Source organism: Equus asinus, chromosome 4 (assembly GCF_041296235.1).
Source record: "Equus asinus isolate D_3611 breed Donkey chromosome 4, EquAss-T2T_v2, whole genome shotgun sequence".
Classification (NCBI taxonomy): domain Eukaryota; kingdom Metazoa; phylum Chordata; class Mammalia; order Perissodactyla; family Equidae; genus Equus; species Equus asinus.
Genome location: NC_091793.1, coordinates 39594596 through 39615789, shown reverse-complemented (window position 1 = coordinate 39615789; position 21194 = coordinate 39594596). Strand labels below are relative to the sequence as shown.

The 21194-nt window shown below is 35.5% G+C and overlaps 1 protein-coding gene across 16 annotated transcripts in view; it reads left to right on the top strand.

Moving 5' to 3' along the window:
• ANKS1B (ankyrin repeat and sterile alpha motif domain containing 1B) overlaps positions 1-21194 on the top strand; it is a 1016307-nt gene that overhangs the window by 341581 nt on the left and 653532 nt on the right. For all 16 annotated transcript variants that reach the window (XM_044745264.2, XM_044745227.2, XM_044745210.2 and 13 more), the window contains one exon: positions 19389-19554. In XM_044745264.2, the coding sequence (XP_044601199.1) occupies positions 19389-19554 (166 nt within the window). The remainder of the gene's footprint in view (positions 1-19388; positions 19555-21194) is intronic.

Here is a 21194-nt window from a genome sequence, read left to right as displayed (position 1 = left end):
AGCATGGGCCCATGGTGCATCAAAATCAGATGTGGAGTGTTCCAAAAATACAGGTTCTGTCTCACCCCCTAGAGCTACCAAATTAGAATTTCAGAGAGGGTAGGGGGTTGGTGGGGCTCAGACCTCTATGCTTTTTAAAAGCTTCACTGATGTTCCAGATGCACAGCTAGGATTAGAAACCGTTGCTCTTGTCGCTTAGTCTCCCATCACAACTGACTAAATAGGTAGGTGTTTGTAAACTTATGTTCCAGGGTATTTTGTCATGAAATGTTTAGTACAGCTCACAGGCAGTAGTAATGAAGCTTTCCTAAGAGGAAGTTCATACTCTGTTCCAGCAGTGGTGTTAGATCTTTTACATGGGATGTTTTATTTCATTCTCAAAACAACCTTTTGAGAAGGATATTATCATCCTTATTTTATAAATGAAGTAGAGAAGATAACAGGGCTTCAGTAACTTGCCACACATAATAAAGCACAGTAACCAGGATTTGGCTCCAGGACTGTTAGACTTCAAAATCTGCTCCAGAAGATGGATCTGAAAATCTGAGGCAGAACAGAGTTAAAAAACTACCAGATTGATTGTTACTGATATCAGAATTGAGAAGGGAGAATTGAAATAATTGATAACCGACTTAATTTACTGATTACAGTATTTGTCCATGGCGGAAAACTATACGTTCATTCACATATTACTCACACTTATTTAGATTTTACCACGCAGTGAGTGGTATGAACCAACCAAACACAAAGTAGTTTGGGGGAAGAATTTGTTTTCTTTTTTTTTCATTTTCTCATAACACTTTGAATTTCATAGTCATTCCATTTTTTTTTTTGAAACATAGTGGCAGCATCTCAAATTCAACTTCCAAATCTTGATCCCCAGTAAAGTTCAGATTTTACTTTTCTTTTTGTGTCTATTTGATGTTCATTTAGCTAATGCCACAGGCTTGTCATGTATTTACTGGACTGATAACTTAATTTTAGTATCTCTTGTTAGCCTGAGTGTCCCACATTGGTCTTCCTTTTTTCTACCAGGAGGTTGGCGTATGCCTTTAAATTGTCAGGAAAAGGAGAATTCATGCCCAGAGATGTTTTTATGACCCACTGCCATATTCACTGCATTTTTTGATAATTCACATACACACATCTACATAAGTACACTGAGGAATAGTCACTTTATACGTTACTTTTGGTTAATTAACTCCATCTTTTGTAATTTTCCTGGGACCGAGGCCTATACATTATAACTGCTCTTGGATATATAGTTTAGTGATGAATGTATCCTGTCAGCGCTGTGCTTTTCCTTAAAAGGTATGCTGGCAGCATTGCTTTTTATGTTCTTATCAATCAGTGAATTACCGAAGACTGTGCTGTTCAGATGGGGAAATTTGGAGATAAGTTTCTTTCTCTGTCACCAGCTACAGTATTTAACTTTGTGACTATTGCAGTGTAGGTTGATATCCTAGTCTCGTGTCCTTTTAGTTTTTGATAGTTTTACTCTTGTAATACTCTGTCTTTGGGCACGTAATAGAGATTTCCAGGGAATCCATCTATAGTATCTGAGTTCTGCCTAAGAAGTTATTTCACACAGATTTGTAAGTGAATTTTTAAGTATCTTTCTTTTTTCTCATAAGCCAAAGCTGAGGTCAGTAATCATTTATACAGCTCGACTGTCCATGAGTAGCCTTGAAAATAAATGTCTCTGTGTCCATAATCTTGGATAGAAGACTTGCAAGTTGTTGAAAAAATGTTTGTTATAGACCCATAAACAGAAGTAGCTGCTGGATTTTTTTTTTTCTGACTGAAATCTACCTTCAGTAAGGAGAATGTGTATTTCAGGATAATATAATTATGATGATTCTGTTGCATATACGAGTGAGACTACTCACTGTACCAGAGACAATCAGAACAACTCAGAGGTTCTAAGTATTGTGAGAAAAAAGTAAATTCTTTCACAAAACCATTTGGGAGTTCTAAAACTATTTTCTTTAATAAATTATATGACTTTATAGAGAGATATTGTTTTCTGGTATGAATACAGTAATAATTCATAGGGTCCAAACTTCACGCTAATAGTTCTTTCTTTTACGGTTTGGGCGAGAAAAGCACATTTTGCTCATATTAGGTTTATATAATCCATTAGATTCCTCTAAGAATCCAGTTATGCCGAGCTGCTCTCCATTTCTGTTTGTTTTGTTTTTTCAGATTCCACATATAAGTGAGATCGTACAGTATTTATCTTTCTGTATCTAACATTTCACTTAGTATAATGTCCTCAAGGTTCATGCATGTTTTTGCAAATGGCAGGATTTCCTTCTTTTTTATGGCTGAATAACATTCCATTAATGGGTTTTTTCATCAAATTTGTGAAGTTTCTAGTCATTATTTCTTCAAATATTCTTTCTGTATTTTCTCTTTCTCCTCCCCTGTAGGACTCCCATTATGCATATGTTGGTATACTTATTGGTGTTGCGTAGTTCTCTAATGCTCTGTTATTTATATTTGCTATTTTCGCTTTCTATTCCTCAGACTGGATAATTTCAATTGACCTGTCTTCAAGTTTGCTGATTCATTCTTCTCCCAGCTCAAATCTACTGCTGAGTCCTTCTAGCACATGTTTCATATCAGTTATTGTAATTTACAACTCAGAATTTCTATTTTGTTCCATTTTTATAATTTATATTTCTATTGATATTGATATCTCTGTTTTCCTTTAATATCCATTCTCATACTTTAATTCTTTAGTCATGGCTCTTTTAGTAATTTGAAGATATTTATAATAGGTGACTTAAAGTCTTGGTTTGGTAAGTTTGAAATTTGTGTTTCCTGAAGGACAGTTTCTACTAAATATTTTTTTCCCTGTATTATGGGCCTTGGTTTCTTGTTTCTTTGTATGTCTTATAATTTTTGTTGAAAATTGGACATTTAAAATAATATAAAACAGCAGCTGTCGAAATCAGATTCCTCCTTTCTCAGGGATTTTTTTGTTTTTGCTGTTTGTTTGCTTGGTGACGCTCCCAGATTAATTCTGTCGAGTCTGTATTGTTTTTTCTTTGTGGCCATTCAAGTTTCTGTTTGATTATCTTAATGGTTACCTTATACTTCAACAGACATTTCCTTAGATAACTTGAACAATGCGTCCTCCTAACGAGGTAGTCTGTGTGTTGAGGCATGTCTTCAAGTTCTGACAGCTTACATATCTGCCTTGGCCTTCACTTCTTCCTTGTGCAGAGCTTCAAGTTCAACCAGAGGTGAGAGATTAGTCTTAGATCATTCCTGGGCATACACACAGCCATGCACATGAGTGTGGCCTTTTTGTCCATAGAAATATGTTGCAGCTTTTCAAAGACCTCGATGGACATCTCCTTCGCAAGATTTTCCTTTTAAATTTTTTCAGACAGCCTTTTGTTAGCCACTACTGGTGTTACTGGCTCCAGCAGCTATAATGTTATACAGATGCAATGTTAAACAATTGCTGCTGATTCATTTTAATAAACAACTAGAGTAGAAGCCTTTTTCCACTGAGTGAGCTCTGCATAGGGTCAAATAAAACAAGGCTTATAAATGGATCTTTTCCAGGGGGCTGCTGTTAAACATGTTAAATCTTGAGAATTCTCTGTCAGTATGAGGATGTTTGAATCACTCCAAACTCAACCCTCCAGTGGCTTCTAGGCTGCTGGTTTTAAGATTTACTATTATTGTGAGGCTGCTGGTTTTCTCTCTGTGGAACTGGGGAGGGGGAAATGGGAATGGGGCAAGTTAAAATGCCACTATGCTCAGTTTGTATAAAGATTCTGCTGATTTTCTGGAATAAATCCTACACAGACTGTTTTAAGCCTTTGATTAATTTCCAGAGTTCTGAAAGTTGATTTTAACAATTTTTTTGTGGGTGTTCTTGTTGCTTTTATGGAGTAGTTTTTTGGAGATCCTTGCTTCTTCCAAAAGTGCTTCTTCACTGGCCTTTGAAAGAGGTGGAGAGAAAGCCATGTTCAAATTCAGTTCGAAGCTGAACCAATAAGCAGATGAACTCAGAGGAAGCAGGGTGCTGGTATAGAGTTGACTGGAAAGTGAAATAAAGTAGATGAGATTGCTAAGTGGAAGGCTAGGCTAGAGAGTTGTGTTATTTGGAAGGTACTCAAGTTCTTGGACCATGAATAATGTTTGAAGATTATTGTAATGGTTGTGCACAGGAGGAAATGAAGCTGTACAAGATAGGAGATGAGTTCAGAGGCAGTTGCAAAATCTACATGTGTGATGCTGAGGCCTGGCTTAACATGGTAGCTATGGACATAGAAATGCAAGGGTGAACCAGTCATGGGGCTTGGTGATGGACTGGATCTGAGGAGTAAGGGAATGGAGGAGTTTCAAAGCATGTAAATGTAGCTGCTCAACTTTGCAGAGATGCTGGTAGAGTAATATCAATGAGGATAACGGAAAAGCAGATATGTGGCAAATTTTTATTTTGACATCTTAAAGATCCCTTCACTTAACTTGTAGTCTCTTAAGCTCCTTGCAGACATGTGCTCATAAAGATTAAATGTATAGGTATTATTTATGAAAGCCTGGATTTTATGCTATCAAAAGCTAAATATCATCAAGAGGCCTCCTAAATCATATTAATTTAGAATTAATTTAGAAATTAATTTAGAAAATATTATTATTAATTTAAAAAGCTAAATATCATCAAGAGGCCTCCTAAATCATATTAATTTAGAATTAATTTAGAAATTAATTTAGAAAATATTATTATTATTAATTTAAAAAGCTAAATATCATCAAGCGGCCTCCTAAATCATATTAATTTAGAAATTAATTTAGAAATTAATAAATAAAGAAGAAGGAGTAAAGTTTTTTTTTAAAAAGCGTAAAGATATTCCAAAATGTTTATTACATTGACTTACTTTTTAACATGTCACTCTCTGGGAAAGTAGATGTAAGAATCTTAAGATTTTGTATTAATGGAGTTTAATTACCGTGTGTAAAATGACAGGTTCACAGCCTTGAATGTATATTAATAGAATGTGTATTAATGGTGTATTTTTTATAAACAAAAGAGTCCTGGGTTCAAGCACTGCTTGTTACTTAGAACACAATGCTTTTCTGTCAGCTTGTGGATTAATCATTATTTTTCAAATGATTTCCCTCCTTTATTTTTCCACAGTCCTTGAGGAGAGAAAGCAATAAATGAAAAATGAATTAATTATCAATGAGATGATCACTTTAATCTATATAATTGAGAAATGTTAATTCCTATGTGGGATCAAAGTTAGATTTCTAGACTTTTCCCTAACCTCTGAACATGTCTCATTCAATTGTTCACCTCTGTACGAACTGATAATAAGGCTAAAACTGGAGATAGCAGTACATATTTCCATACTGCCATTGCACCATAGTCATCTTCAGTATTTTAAATGATTATATATTCATCAATATTTGTGTTCTTCCAGATTTTTCAAAGCATTAAGTCATAGATTTATATAATTTGCCTTTATCTGGAAGCTAAAATAATAAAAATCAGTTATGTTGTTTTCTAACTTGTCTCTGTGAGTAGAGAAGTAAATGATTACAAAAGAGTTTTCTTATAATTAATGTTTCTGCTAAAATAGTATAGGAGTGGGAAGGCTTTGGGAGGCCATTCAGGTTGTCCTCCCTATTCTTAGTTTTTCATAATTTTCTTCCTAATTTTTCTTAATCTTGGCTATTTATGCTATTTATTACTTCATCCTTTTGTTAATTAATTCATTCATTTAATATAAATTTAAAAATTTTGAGAATATACTCTGTGAAAGAATTATACTGTACTGAGTTCTATACAAAGAACATACAAAGAAGCACTATATGGAGCATTTGCCCTCCAAGAGTACAGAATTTAGAAGTAGCTAACGATAAAAATATCAAGTATGAATATAGGATCTAGCATGTCAAGAGATACTGAATTATCCATACAGAATATTACTGTTGTTTTTAGATTCAGAGAAGAAAGAAAACTATATAGGCAAGAATAGTCATGCAATGCTTCATGGACTGAGTAGAATTTGTGATTGGTTGTAAAATAAAAGGAGAATTTCTATAGGCCTAGAAGAGCCCCCTCATCCTCAGAAGGGATGGCAACATCATAAGCAGAAAGACAGAGGCAAGAATATGACATTCGGGGTGGAGGCTACTGAGCACATCAGCCTTACGGGAGCAGAGAGTTTGCGTTGAAAGGTATCCTTGGGGACGCTTTAAAAAATAAAATAATTATTATAAATTCATGTTTTCATTCAACAAATATTTATTGGATGATTACTATTATCCTCTAATAATACTGTAATCTGGGGCTGTGATACCTAATTTTTAGGGATAATATGAAGCTATGGATCTCAAACTGGGCCACTCTATGGAGATACTGTAAAGGGTTTGCAATTTCATATAGGCACCAAGCCTTGTTTGTAGATTACATAAAATAATGTCTTACATATCCATTTTTATTATTTTCAAATGTGCATAAGTTTTGCTATGATTAATAAAATGGAAATTTATTGTTGTTTTTTGCTCACTTATTTTTTCAATTGACAGATCCTAAAAGTATAACTTGCCTACTGGAGTTGGGCAGAGAATGTGGGATTCTTTCTTTTGGCTTCATACTTTCATGTGGAGAGACACTGATTAGTTTAACTGGGCTTCTCTCTGCTCCTGCTCACTCCTACTAACTCCCTTAGGGGAGTTAATTGATTTGTAAATTTGGGAGCAGGAACTGAGTATGTGTCACTAACTCTCTTTGTGATCTTCTCACCTGCAAAGAGAATGTGCAGTTAGGTTTAGCAGTAAAGAACCTGCTCAGGTTTGGCAGACCTGATGCTAGTCTATCTAATTCTGGGCATAGTATTAGGAAAGCTATATTGCCCTGCTCCTAAACCACATTATCCAATATCTACTCTATCACTAACCTAGTTGACATTTTAATCCATTTGCCTGAGCCCTTTGTTTTATCTATGTGTTGCCTAACTGCTGTCTGTGGGCCCAGTCTGACCCACTGCAGGCCAAATCTGGCCAAGCTTTTTCATTTACATACTGTGTGTATCTGCTTTATTGCCACAAGAGTCACATGAGTAGTTGCCATAGAGATCATATGGCCTGAAAAGCCTAAACTATTTACTCTCTGGCCCTTTACAGAAAAGATTTGTCAAGCCCTGGACTCTTCTATAATTTGGTCAGGGAATGAGGAAGTCATTTATTGTACTTCCTAAATTCCTAAGTTAACCCCAACAGTATCATATAGGGTTTTGTAAAAATTTTTACTTTGAAAACCATGTGTTATTATTCAAAATGGTAGAAATCCTTGGTGTAAAAATGGAGTGGAGTTGGGGATGGGAGTTTGGAGGCTATTCAGGTAACATAGGTATAGCCAATGAAGTTTGAACTGTTTTGGTGATTATGGAAATAGAAAAGTAATACTGGGTTTAGGAGTTATTATGAAGTGCAAATTTTACAGGAGTTGATAACTGCTTCTTTACGGTAACAGTAAGGATGATGGAACAGGAGAAAGCAAAATGCCCCCTAGAGCTCAAGCCTAGGTGACTGGTAAATATCCTGGGAGCAGTGTATACTGTATTTCCTACTCTGTCTGCCTTGCCTCTGGTCCTTTAAGTCACACATTTACTAACATCAGGAATAAAGGCTCCAAGCCTGGTTACAGTGGTCACCCAGGGCACCTCAACTGACCAACCAACACTAAATATTTGTCTATGGAATTTTGACATCAATCTAGCGTTTTGTTCTATGAACTTAGAGATGCCCGTTGTCTCCCTAGTACTTAAGTTATATCTCACTTACTTTTCTAACAGACTGACATAGTTCATCTCCTGGCCTCCTATACCTAGTTGTGAAGCCTGTTTATTTATTTATGTTTGAATATTTAATTTTTTAGTTCATTTATTTCTTCAGTAGTTATCCATTTTCTAATAATTTGTTTTCTGCCTCTTTCCAAAAAAGAATGTGAGACAGTTGGACTTCTCACATAGCAAAGAAATCCCTTCATATAAATCTTGGTTTCTTTCTTTTCTTTTTCTTTGTTTCTCTTTTTTGACTATAATTAATGCTTCCCAGAAAATGCACTTCTTAGTCTTTTAGCCTGAAGTTTGTTTCACATGATGCAGTTTTCTTCTTTGTCCTCTTGTTACTGGTGAACTACATTCTAGTTCTTTTGAGTTCTGTTGTAGATTATCTAGATCTCTTATTGAGGATTTGTACAGAGCTTATCCCTACTTAGTTTTGCTTGGCATTGGGGCATGTTTTCAGTTGCATTTGTGTTATTTTTAAAAGAGATTATTCTCGGGATTTTACCATCTTTAATTTCACCTGGGGTAGGCAAATTTCTACGCAACAGTGCCAGAAATAAAAACCAAAGTTCATTTATATTTGAAATGGTATCATCACCTTCCTCAGGTGGTATTCAGACTAATGGAATTTTTTTTTCTGAAAGTAACATGTATATATAGATTAAAAAAAAAATCAAGTAGAACAAAAGAGAATATAGTCTCATTGCCCAGTGTTGATCACCAAATTTTTAATCCTTCCTTTCAGAAATATTCTGTGTGTATGTAATGTGTCCATTCTTTGCACGAATGTGAATGTACATTATGTGTTGTTCTTCCCTTTGTTTGTTTGTTTTATCTCAACCTATCAATACCTATACATTTATTTTTCTAATGACTGAAATAATAGTTACATTTATTAAGCATTTAGGCACTTAGGCACTATGCCAATTACTTTATAAAATTTATTTTACTTTATTTCAAATTTATTTCATTAATTTTATTATATCATTCACAACCAGAAACACCCTTTGAGGAAGGTACTATTAGTGTTCTAATCTTGCAGATGAGGAAAGTGAGACTTTTCCAAGGCAACTTTGCTAAAGATGGCAGAGCTAGGATTTTGACTCTACACTCTTTAACTACTAGATTTTTCAAATATATTTCACCAAACATTTGCAGCAATATGACCTGAGATAGTTGTAAAACATAGATTTCCAGGTTCGCTATCAGAGACTTGGATTTAGCAAAAATTTGGGGAAGAGTCACAAATCTGAATTATTAACAAAAGATCCAGTTGAATTTTGTGTAGTCTAAAATCTGTGGACTTCTGCATTATACGACATTGCCTCCTTGTATGGATGATGTTTATTTTTTAAATAGTCTCTTAAGGATGAATCTAAAAATAATTTCCAGTCCTTCAACGTTATATAGAGTGCTTCAGTACACATCCTTATGTGTATATTTTTATTTGTATTTGTAAGTTTAATTATAGGAAAGATTTCAAGAAGTAGAATTCCTGGGTAAAAGAGTATGCGCATTTAAAACTTTGATACACTTTTGGGAATTTCATCAAGAACAGAGATAATCCTCTTTTCCTTGCTAATCCCTAGTTAATTCTTAGTTATTTTCCAAGGAGTAAGGATTTTAGAACACTAAAAGAGATTAACCAAAAGGTTTTGTCAACCAGTTTCTTTTATTTACTTTTTCACCCTGTAATAGTTTGCTAGTTCTGCTGTAAAAGAGTACCACAAACTGCATGGCTTAAACAACAAGAAATTTGTTTTCTCAGTTCTGGAGGCTGGAAGTCCAAAATCAAGGTGTTGATAGGGACAGTTTCTTTTAAAGGCCGTGAGAGAAAATCTATTCCCTGCCTTTCCCCTAGCTTCTGGTGGTTTGCTGGCAATTTTTGGCTTGGCTTGTGGCAGCATAACTCCAATCTTCACATGGTACTCTCTCTGTGTACATGTCTGTCTCCAAATTTCCTCTCTCCATTGGGATACTAGTCATTGGATTAGGGCTCACCCTAATGACTGTATCCCAGTTTAACTAATTGCATCTGCAACGACCTTATTTCCAAATCAGATCACATTCTGAGGCAGTGGGAGTTAGAATTTTGACAAATAAATTTTGGGGAGATATAACTCAACCCATAACATACCCAAAATAACATTCTTAGATAGTACCCACACTAGTTTCTCAGCACTTTGCTGGTGAGATTTCTGCTATGGTTTCAAATGTTTAACTGACACCTCCAACTTTGAAGTGGCTGATCAAGAGAGGCTTAACTAAGAATCAAGGTCTATGGACATTAATTGGTCACACTTTCCAAAGGGAGACAATATCCTGACCCCCATTTACAACTCAGGTGATTGATATTGGTAAGATCTGATTACAACTTTTCTCACTCATGACATTAAGAGGCAGGCTTTAGTCCACATCACCCCCATCTCATTATTTAATAGAAGCATTAAAAGTAACAATTGTACATAATTTTTTACAAAGTAAGAGTGGTAACTATGCAAGGCATATAAATGGGGCCTTGTAGTACCATGCTCTAGGAATAATAATGGCAGTTTATCAATCCCATGTGCTCCCAAGTGAAGGAAGAAAAATTTTAGCATGGTAAAAGTCCAAAAGTTGATGCTGTCTAAATATCTGCTTTCTAAATGTCTCTGTACCAATTGAAAAATTAGCCTGAAAAAGGTTTACACCAATTCACACTTTAAAAAATCATGTATAAAAATGCCTACTTTTCCAAACTGTCACTAACACTGTGTATTACCTATAGCAGTTTGATCAAGAACGGTATATTGTGTGACTTTAACTTACATATATTTAGTTACAAATGAGATCAAGCATCTTTTCATCTAAGAAATTTCTAGCTATTTTTCATGAACTCCTCTGAACTCCTCCTATCCTTTGCCCACTTTTTCCGTTAGGCTAATGATCTCTTTCATCTCTGTAAGTCTCTTTACATAATAAAAATATAAGCCCTTTGTCATATATGTCAAGGAATTTTCCCAAATCTGTTGTTAGTCTCTTAATTTTTATGATACTTTAGTCGCCTTATAAATTTAATATTTGTTTATACTCAAATTCATCAATCTTTTTCTCTACAGCTCTGGTTATATATCTAGTTATAGCTCCTGGTTAAAGATCATTCCTATTTTAAGATTATTATTACAAGTGTATTTACTTATTATTTAATATTTATCTGGAACTTATTTTGGCACAAGGAAAGAAGTATTAATCTAGCTTTATTATTTCTTCCCAAATGACTATCACTTATCTGGCTGGCAATTATTATATAATCCATCGTTTTCCTACTAATTTGAAATATTACCTTCATAATATAATAAATTCCCTTAGCATTGGAGCTTTGTTTTTCAAATTCTCTCTTCCATTCTATTGCCTTTCAATTATTGCACCATTTATGATTTATTTAAGTATCTGATAAAGGCTTATCTACACCCTCTCCATTAGTTTTCTCTTTTCAAATTGATACCTGGCTACTGTCACACATTTATTTTTCCAAATGTACTTTAGGATTTCTTGTCAAGATCCAAGATGGAGTGGGAGGAAAACACTATTGCAATACTACTTCATTAAATTTAAGGCTAAGTGAAAGTGAAAGAATCACCATCTTTAAAATATTGAGTCATATTATAAAATAACAAGGTGTATTCTCCCACTGGAGTCCAATTTTCTGTCCCTCTCTCAGTTCTTCATAGTTTCTGTTGCCTCCGTATGTGATGCCTTCTGCTGATGCATTATGGTATTAATTTCTTATTGCTGCAGTAACAAATTACCACAAACTTCGTGGCTTGAAAAAACACAAATTTATTATTTTACAGTTCTAGAAGTCCAAAATGGGTCCCTCTGGGCTAAAATCAAGGTGTTGGTAGGGCTGCATTCTTTTCTGGAAACTCTAGGGGAGAATCTATTTTCTTGCCTTTTCTGGCTTCTTTGAGCTTTGTTCATTTGTTGGCTTGTGGCTGTCTTCCCACCTTCAAAGCCAGCAATGGCCCATCAAATCTCTCACGTTGCATCACTTTGATACTGACTCTCCTTCCCTCTTTCACTTATAATGACCATTGTGATTACATTGGGCCACCTGAATAATCCAGAATAATTTCCCCATCTGAAGATCCTTAATCACATCTGCAAAGTCTCTTTTGCCATGTAACAACATATTCACAGGTTCTTGGGATTAGGACGGGGACATCTTCGAGAGGCCTACCACCGTTATCAACGCTCCTTTCCCTAAGGCTGTCCTACTGTCACTCATTCTTCCCTCCCACTCAAAGTCTCTTCCTGTTATTTTCTTATTTTTCTTATTATTCTATATTTATGTTGTAGTCTTCCTTATTTGAATGTCATTGTAAGTCTTTAGGGGATACTTTTCTTGATATTGTGGGACATGTCAGAGGAATAAGATCATTTCCAAAGCTTTCACCTGCTATGAGTCATTTGAAATTGTGAGTCATTTCTAACTTCGAAAGAGGCATAAACCCACACTCCCTTGTGTTAGTGTTATTTTTCACATTATCAGAAAAAGAACTCAGGAAGTAGTAAAAGTATGCAGGTAGTTTGTATCATAGAACTAACATACTTCTAGTCCCATTGTTTTATTTACGTAACATCTTAAAACTCATCTAAGTCAAGCCACTGTCTTCTATTCTCAGGAGATGACTTGTTTTGATCAGACTAGGCTTAAAGACTTCCAGTGGCAGAGAACCCGCTTCCTGCTAAGCAGCCAATTTCATATGGTGAAGCTCTAATTGTTAGAAAGCTCCTCTTGAGCTGAAATCTCTCTTCTTTTTACTGTCTCTCCATCTGCACTATTTCTAGTCCCTTACGGATAGAGAACAATTCCAATCACTCTTCTATCTTTCAAATACTTGTGATACATGCTTCCATGTACCTTTTCTTCTTCAATCTTTTCTCATATGACATGGGTTTGATACTCAGCACTTTCCTTACCCATGTCCAGAAAAAAACAGTCAATTTGGACTTTGCACCTCCTCATATATAGGCCCCAGTGCCAAGCTGAGTGCACCAGGTGTTGGTTAAGCTGCTTCGGTTTCCCCTATGTGGTTAAGAATAGAGCTGTGTTAAGAGGCAAGTTCACAGAGATGCCCTGTCAAAGTAATCTAGAAATCCTCTAGGTCACCTTATGTCTGATGAAAAACCACATCGTTGGTGTTATTGAGAAAAGACTGCTTATACCTGGGTCCCTGATTATTGCTAAGGTTTTTCCTAAGTCAGAGGCCAAGTATCTTTCAGCCCTTTTGATGAATAAAATCTTGTACTACCTTACAAATGATGGTCAACATAGTACAGTTAGCCTGTCTTTTACCAAATTACAAAATCAGATCATTCCCAATTCTAATTAGCACAGAGGAAAGCAGGGCTGTCACTTTCTCAAGTCCAAATATCATACTCGATTTAAATCAGCCAATGTCACATTCTGTATTTAATTGGTATATTAAACTCTGACTCATGCTGTCAGCTTTAACTCCTAATTCTTTTTTCCTGATATTGTTAATCTATATATCACCAAGATGAATTTTCATAACTCATTTCTGTACAGAACCATAGAACCTCATATTTAATCACTAATAAACTTTGACTTGTTAGATTCAGCTACCACTGACGATTTTAAACTTTTGTAGGAACACAGTTAAACAACGTGTGAAAGCATGTTATGTAGACTTTTTATTGCTAATGTTTATTTTTCTTGGGGGGCATAATGTTCTATTATTTTATGAGCCTCAGTATGCATCTTTTGGAAGAAGTACTATTTGGTCCACACATTGCACAATCAACTACAGCAGGTAGGATGAAGCTGACTAAGCATCGAAGCTACACATCCCCTTAGGAGTCGTGAAGTTAGGCATTCAGGACCTTAGGGACTGGTTTAGGATTCAGGGCCAGAACATTATTAGTCCCTCGGAAGAGACTGGCAGAGAACACAGTCCTAAGCATGCTACTATTATAAAAAATCAAGCACAGAAACAAGTCTGGGATCCTGGAACCAGGCATTAGAATAAAGATAGAAGCTAAATATCAAGAAAAAAGCAAAAACTGCTATAGCCAGATTGGAGCCCAATTTTGTTAGACTAGGTACGATGGAGTTTTGATGGTCTGTCACAAATTGTTGGGCCACAGTTCTTTTAATCCCTCTGGTCCATTACCAAGATTTATCATCAAGAGTATATTGGCAATTAACCTGTATATCAAAGTCTGGATTTCCCACTGAAAGGAAGAGGGCTTGCAAAAGCTAGGAAGTTGGCAGGGCTAGATACTACCTAGTAATGTGTGAATTTTCTTCTTTCCCTAAGCTCTGGCAGTAAAGATCTTTCCATAGCCCTTTTTATCTGTGATACAATAGCATGAACACTAGATTTGCTGTTACAAAATCTAGGTTAGAGTCCTGAAACTTCTGTTAACCAGCTGCTTAGTATTGGACAAGTCGCTTAATAATTCCAAGCCTTAGTTTCTGGATGCGAACAATAGTTAGCATTGCTAGGCCTGTTGTGAGGGCTAAATAAAATCATCTGGGTAAATGAAATACTATTCATTTTGTGACTATAAAACACTTCATAAGTGTAAGTTTTTATTTTTACAGTAGCTATTTGAATCTGTGATAGTTTATTTTTTGTTTTTGAGGAAGATTAGCCCTGAGCTAACTACTGCCAGTCCTCCTCTTTTTTGCTGAGGAAGCCTGGCCCTGAGCTAACATCCGTGCCCATCTTCCTCTACTTTATACATGGGCCGCCTACCACAGCATGGCATGCCAAGCGGTGCTGTGTCCACACCCGGGACCTGAACCGGCGAACGTGTGAACTTAACTGCTGCGCCACCGGGCCGGCCCATGATAGTTTTTGAATGACATTGTTTCAGATTTCATTCACTTGACAAATGTTTCTTAAGTGCATACTATATGAAAAAGAAGGTCATGGTTCTTGCCTCCATGGCTCTTTAATTCTAGTGGAGGATGCAGGCCTTAAAGTACTAACTGAAATCTTAATTATTTTATGTATTCATTTTTTAGCATATATTCACAGAGCCCTACTATGAACAAGGCATTTTGCTAGGGGCTAGACAAGCATGACTTTAGAAATTAACCCCATTTATCTTATAGATTAATGGGATTATGTTTAACCTTTGGTTTATTCTTCCACATCTGGTTATATTAATGAGCTAACTATCTGGATCACTAATGCATTTAATGAAATCATTTGGCACTGAAATTCTGAGATATTATAAGAGACCATGTTAAAGGTTTAAAAAGAATCAACATGTACCATGACTAGAGCATTTTATGATTCTCTCATCAAAGTTACAATGAAAGGAAATGAGTTTGTTTTGACATGACTTACTCTCAGTAACCTCATGCTAGTATTTGAAAATGAGTTGGAACCGGCCCGGTGGCGCAGCAGCTAAGTTTGCATATTCTGCTTCTCCGCGGCCCGGGGTTCTCAGGTCTTGATCCTGGGCGTGGACATGACACCACTTGGCAAAAGCCATGCTGTGGTAGGCGTCCCATACATAAAGTAGAGGAAGATGGACATGGATGTGAGCTCAGGGCCAGTCTTCCTCAAAAAAAAAAAAGAAAAGAAAGAAAGTGAGTTAATTGGGAGAGGAGTAGGACTGGAGGCAGGAAGACTAGTTTGGAAGCTGTTCCAGCAGTTCAAGTGAGATACAATGGTGGCTTGGACTAGGGTGGTAGCAGGGGTGGAGAGAAATGAATGTGTTTGAGATATAATTCAATGATAAAGTATGGGACTTGGAGACTGGGCATGATGTTGAGGAAGAAGGAAAATTGAAGAATAGCTCCCAGGTTGTTTGAATGGCTGGTGTATGGAAGGACTGTTTACTGATGGGAAACAAAGAAGAGAGAATGATTGGAGGAGAAGTTGACAAAATGTTTAAAGATTTTTTAAAAAAAATAAACATGAGAATAATCATGAATGCTTTGAGAAAGATCAATATGAGGAGAGACTTATCCTACCAGATAGTAAAATTAATTATAAGGCTTCAATAAACAGTGTGATTTTGGTACTAGAATAGACTGACATATGGAACCAATTAGAAACCAGAAACAGACTCAATTATTTATAAGCATATGGTATATACTTATTTTCACAGGAATTCTATTTCAAAAGAAATAGTTGAACATGTAAACAAAGGTATGTGCACAAGAATATTCCCTTAAAATCAAAACATTAAAATTTCTATATGATAGGATTAACTAAATAAATTATGACCATGTGTACATTGGAACCTAACCTTAAATTTATCATGTAGACATATATTTGTCATTGAAAATTGTTCACAATGCATTACTAGAGGTAAATATCAGATTAGAAAACATTACATGTAATACCTCTACATATTTGATATATAATATCTTCATGTAAGACTTACAGAAAACCCCTTGAAACTTTATCCCACTTTGGGTGGGAAATTATAGTGCTCTCCTGAAGATTTCTATAGAATCTACGAGGTATCCAATCTCACTTCTCATGATCACCTCTTGCTGCAAATTCCTGTTTGTGTAGAACTCTTGATTTCATTCATTATTCTCATCTTGTGTCTGTCCTTGACTCTGCCCCGTGACTACTGGAATAGATAGCATACCCTGCTTACTTGTAGTCAGAAAGTTTGTTCAGGAATATTCATAGCAACATGGTTATTAATAATAAAACTCCTAGGAAATGTTTAAAAGTCCACTGTCAGGAGAACCCATATATGAATTGTGGTATACCTATACAGTGGACTCCTGTACCACATTAAAGATAAATGAAACTCAGAAACATAATATTGAGTGAAAAAAGTCATAGAAGAACAGGAACATTTTTTACTATACTTATGAACTTCAAAAGCACATAGTACAAAACAGTTTATTCTTTATTGATACTTACATATATAGTTTCATTTTAATGACAATCCAGGGAATTATCAACACAAAATTCAGAACAGGATTTAGCCCTGATTGGGGAGGGAGGGGGTAGGATTGGAAAGGGGAATTTGCATGGGAGGGGGCGGGTTTCAACAATAATGTTCTGTACCTTAAACTGAGTAGTGAACACATATGGATTCATTTTATTATTTTATTATCTCACATATCCATCCTCTTTTGAGGGATACTTGTCAGATATTTTGAAGCAGTCTGGGAGGATATACACCAAAATGTTACTATTAGTTCTCTGAGCATGCTGGGTTTTCAAGTGATTTTTTTCCTCTTTGTTTATATTTTCTAATACTTCTCTAATAAATGTATATACTTCCTTTTTAAGAGAAAAGCAAACTAACTCATCCTGTAAAATTTCAGAGTATTTTTTGCACCTTTAATATCCTCATAATTCTTTATAAACACATAAAATTCCAACTTAACCAAATCCATGAAGAATGGGTTGTTCTGAATAATTTAATTTTAGGATGAACTAGAGTTTAAGCTAGACACTTTCTTTTCATAGACTCTTTACAATTTTATTGTCTTAATCTCAGTTTTTTCACTTTTGATATGCAAAGCAGTAGACAATAACAATAACCAAACTGAACAGCAAAGTAATTTACATCTTAAAGAGGCATAATCATTTCCCTGTTCGTTAGATTTGTTAAAAAGGACATTAGAGACTGTTCCGTTGATCAGTAAATATTTATTGAGCACCTAATATGTGACAGGACCTGTTTTAGATCCTGGGGATAGAGTGGTGATCAAGACAAATTCCATCCTTAATGGAGTTTACAGTCATCTGATATATTCACGACAGTGTTTCATACATAATTTTATCAATAAACAGTTCTACTGAAAGATTTCCAGTAATGAGAAGTTCCCTCTGTTGCTTTCTAGTACTATATTTTAGCTAATTGTTATGTAAGTGCATTTTTATTTTAAAAGATAAGTGATATTTTTAATTCATAGAAAATTATTTTTTTAATTGACCCAAACTTGGCCTCCTTGTCTTATAAACATTGGTCTTTATTCTGCCTTTAAGAACTTTAGATTCACCTCAGCAATTTCTCCCCTCACCTGCTTTGTGGGGTAGCTCTTGAGGGATATCCTCTCAAATATGTTGAGGAAACTATTATGCTGCTATAAGGCTTCTCCAGGTTAGAACACTGCAGTTCCTTTCATCATTTCTTCTGTGACATGGTTTTTAAATCATATACCATCCTGATTGCTTTCCTCTGGTCGCTTTCTACTTTGTCACCCTTTGTTGTTAAAAATAAATTACTCCCAATTTCCTGCTTCCAGTAGAGTAGAGTGAACATAATTGACTCTTTGATGTGTGAGGGTCTGGTATGGTCTGAAAGCAATTACACTGACCTTGAATACTTATTCTACTGTACTGTAAATATCATTATAGAAAAAATAGGAGCTTGTATTAAATCTTTACCAACCCTTGGATAATCTTGGAAGATTTTTTGAAAATGGGTTTATTTTTTTCTTATTTGTCTTTTTCTTTTGATAGTGAATTAATCTTTATAAAGATAACAAATATCAAAAATAAAACATGATTAATTATAAAATTCATCGTGCAGAATTTTCTTCTCTAGTAAACTATGAACTTCCTGAGGGCAAAGTTTACGTCTTACTGTAAGTTTTAAAAAATCTCCAGCACTTAGCACAGTCCTAGATATATGAGAGATGTCCAGTAAGTAATTGTTGGCCAATTAATGTCTTCTATAAGAACCTAAGATCTTGTAAAATGAAATGAATTCCAATTTTCAGAATATATTGAAGAATCAGTAGTATATAATTGGACCTTAATTTTATCCTAACCAGAAAAGAGTAACCTTAGTAGATTAGTTAAAAGTATCCACACACACAAAAAATACTGATGTGTGGTGTGAGAATACTTTTACCTCTAAATGACAGAAAACCTGATAAACCATGGCTCAAACGGTAAGAACTTTATTATTTACTTAGGGAGCTTGGAGAAACCAGTCCTGAGTCTATTTGATTATCTCAATGATATCATCAAAATCCCAGTCTCTTTTTATCCTTCTGTTGCCATTCTTGACCTGGTACTTTTTTGATCGTAGGCTTATTGCCTTATGGTCACAACATGTCTGCCTTAGCTCCAGGCATCAAAACTGTATCCATAGAGGAACTTGAGCATGGCCAAGGCTCTGAAAGAACCTCCTTGTATGTCTTTTCTCTTGGGAAAAATATTTTTCCAGAAGCCTCCCAGCAAACTTCTCTTTATATCTAACTGTCCAAAATTGGCTTTCTCTAAGAAGCAGGCAAAGGAGCGAGTCTTGGGAGCGACTACTGATTAGGTAAGCAACAATTTATGCCACAACTAGAAAATAGATACATATTACAAAAAGAGATCATGAACTTTACTTTGTCAGTAATAATTTCAGGGGAACCAAATTATAAGGACACTTGTAAAAAGATCACTGATAATATTGGGCTTATATGATTGTATAACTTATTCAAACAGATGAATCATCACCTCTCAATCACTCTTGGAAGAACTGAAGAACCTGATTATCTTTTCTAGTTTTTATAAATTAAACAGGCTGTGTCTTTATCACAAAACTATTTTTATTTTTTCTCCTTCCTTTCAGGAGTCCTATCCAAAGAAGAGGAATTACACTATGGAAATTGTACCATCTGCTTCTCTGGATACATTTTCTTCAGAAAATGAGAACTTTCTATGTGATCTCACGGACACAGCAGTTACAAAGAAACCTTGTTCCTTAGAAATTGCAAGGGCCCCTTCACCAAGAACTGGTAATATTTCTTTTTCACAGTGGATCAGTTCAATTTTCATGCTTGTATATGTGAAGATGTATTATTAATGTTTTGATTTCCCACAATATTTTAAAACTGAAAGTGCCCCATTATAGTCTCAATAATTGTTTTTTGCATTTTGAAGTGAGTCCAGGTAAGTCAGGGTGTTTTTGGTTTTTTTTTTGTGAGGAAGATTAGCCCTGAGCTAACATCTGCTGCTGATCCTCCTCTTTTTTGCTGAGGAAGACTGGCCCTGAGCTAACATCCGTGCCCATCTTCCTCCACTTTTTATATGGGACGCCTGCCACAGCATGGCTCACCAAGTGGTGCCATGTCCGCATCCAGGATCCGAACCGGTGAACCCTGGGTCACCGAAGTGAACGTGTGCACTTAACCGCTGCGCCACCGGGCCGGCCCCAGTTAGAGGGTTTTTGATGTGAACTTTCTTAACTTCATGGCAAGAGCCCTCCTGGGAGAGGTGCTGCCTTGGTGAAGACATTTTTAATAGTGAAAAACCTTCTAGGTCAGATACAAAGCTTTGGGTCCTTCAGAACTTCATAGCAGATTTGGTAGCAAATGTATTTTAATATACTTTCCCGCATGGTATCTGTTTTCAGGTTATCAAAATGTACTCATCTACTTTGTATATTTTATATCTTTATGGTATTTTCAGATATGTTAATTTATTTATTTGCATTGTAAACTAGTGAACAAAGCAAGCAAATATTGTGCCCATTTTATAGATAAGGAAATTGGAGTTAAGTGTCATTTAAGATCAATACATGGTGGGGCCTTTGCTTGAACATGAGTGTTTGACTATTATCATATTTGCTTGCTTTTACTTAACCACTACCTCTAAGAAAGAATGCAGGGTAGTTACATGAAAGTGAGGGAGGGAGGAAAGTTACAAGCAGGTGGTCAACATATTCAGTGCTGCAAAGGAATTATAAGAGAAGTTCTGAAGAGAGGCTGTTTTTGATTTGACAATCCAGTTGGTACTTATTTTTGAAAAGTGAGTTTTAGAAGTGATGTGATAAAACCAGATTTCTGGAAGTTAACAGTGAGACACTGGGAAATGGGAAATAAAGGAATGAGAGTGGAGAATATAGATTACCCTTTCAAGAAGATTAGAAGAAGAGATATGATGGTAACATGAGAAGAAAGCGGTACAGGGGAGATATGCCTACTTTATTTTCGGGTAAGATTAGATCAAGTTTAGAGGTTGGAGGAATTTGCTGGTGGAGACCAAGGGATTGAAGACAAAGAATAAGTAGAGAGAACAGAATGGGTAGAAGTTAAGACTGAGCTAGTCTAGGAAAACACAGACTTTGCTTCCCTCAGAGAAAAGAGAGACAAGAACATGGTTATGAATATAGAGAAATTCTCTAATATGTATTTCCTAATGGAGTCAATTTCTGAGTAAGAGATAAAAGATCATTGGCTGAAAAGAAGAGCTAGATCTTGAGAAGGGTTAAATTAAAATTCAGAAAAACCATTTTAGATAATAAGCTATGGAATTTGATAGAATTTTTATAGAAGTGACCAAATAGGTTTTGAACAGCATTGAGGCTAGGGTGTTGTATGAATCATAAGCATGCAGAAGGAAGATTTTTAGGATGAGGTAACAGCAAAATAATGAA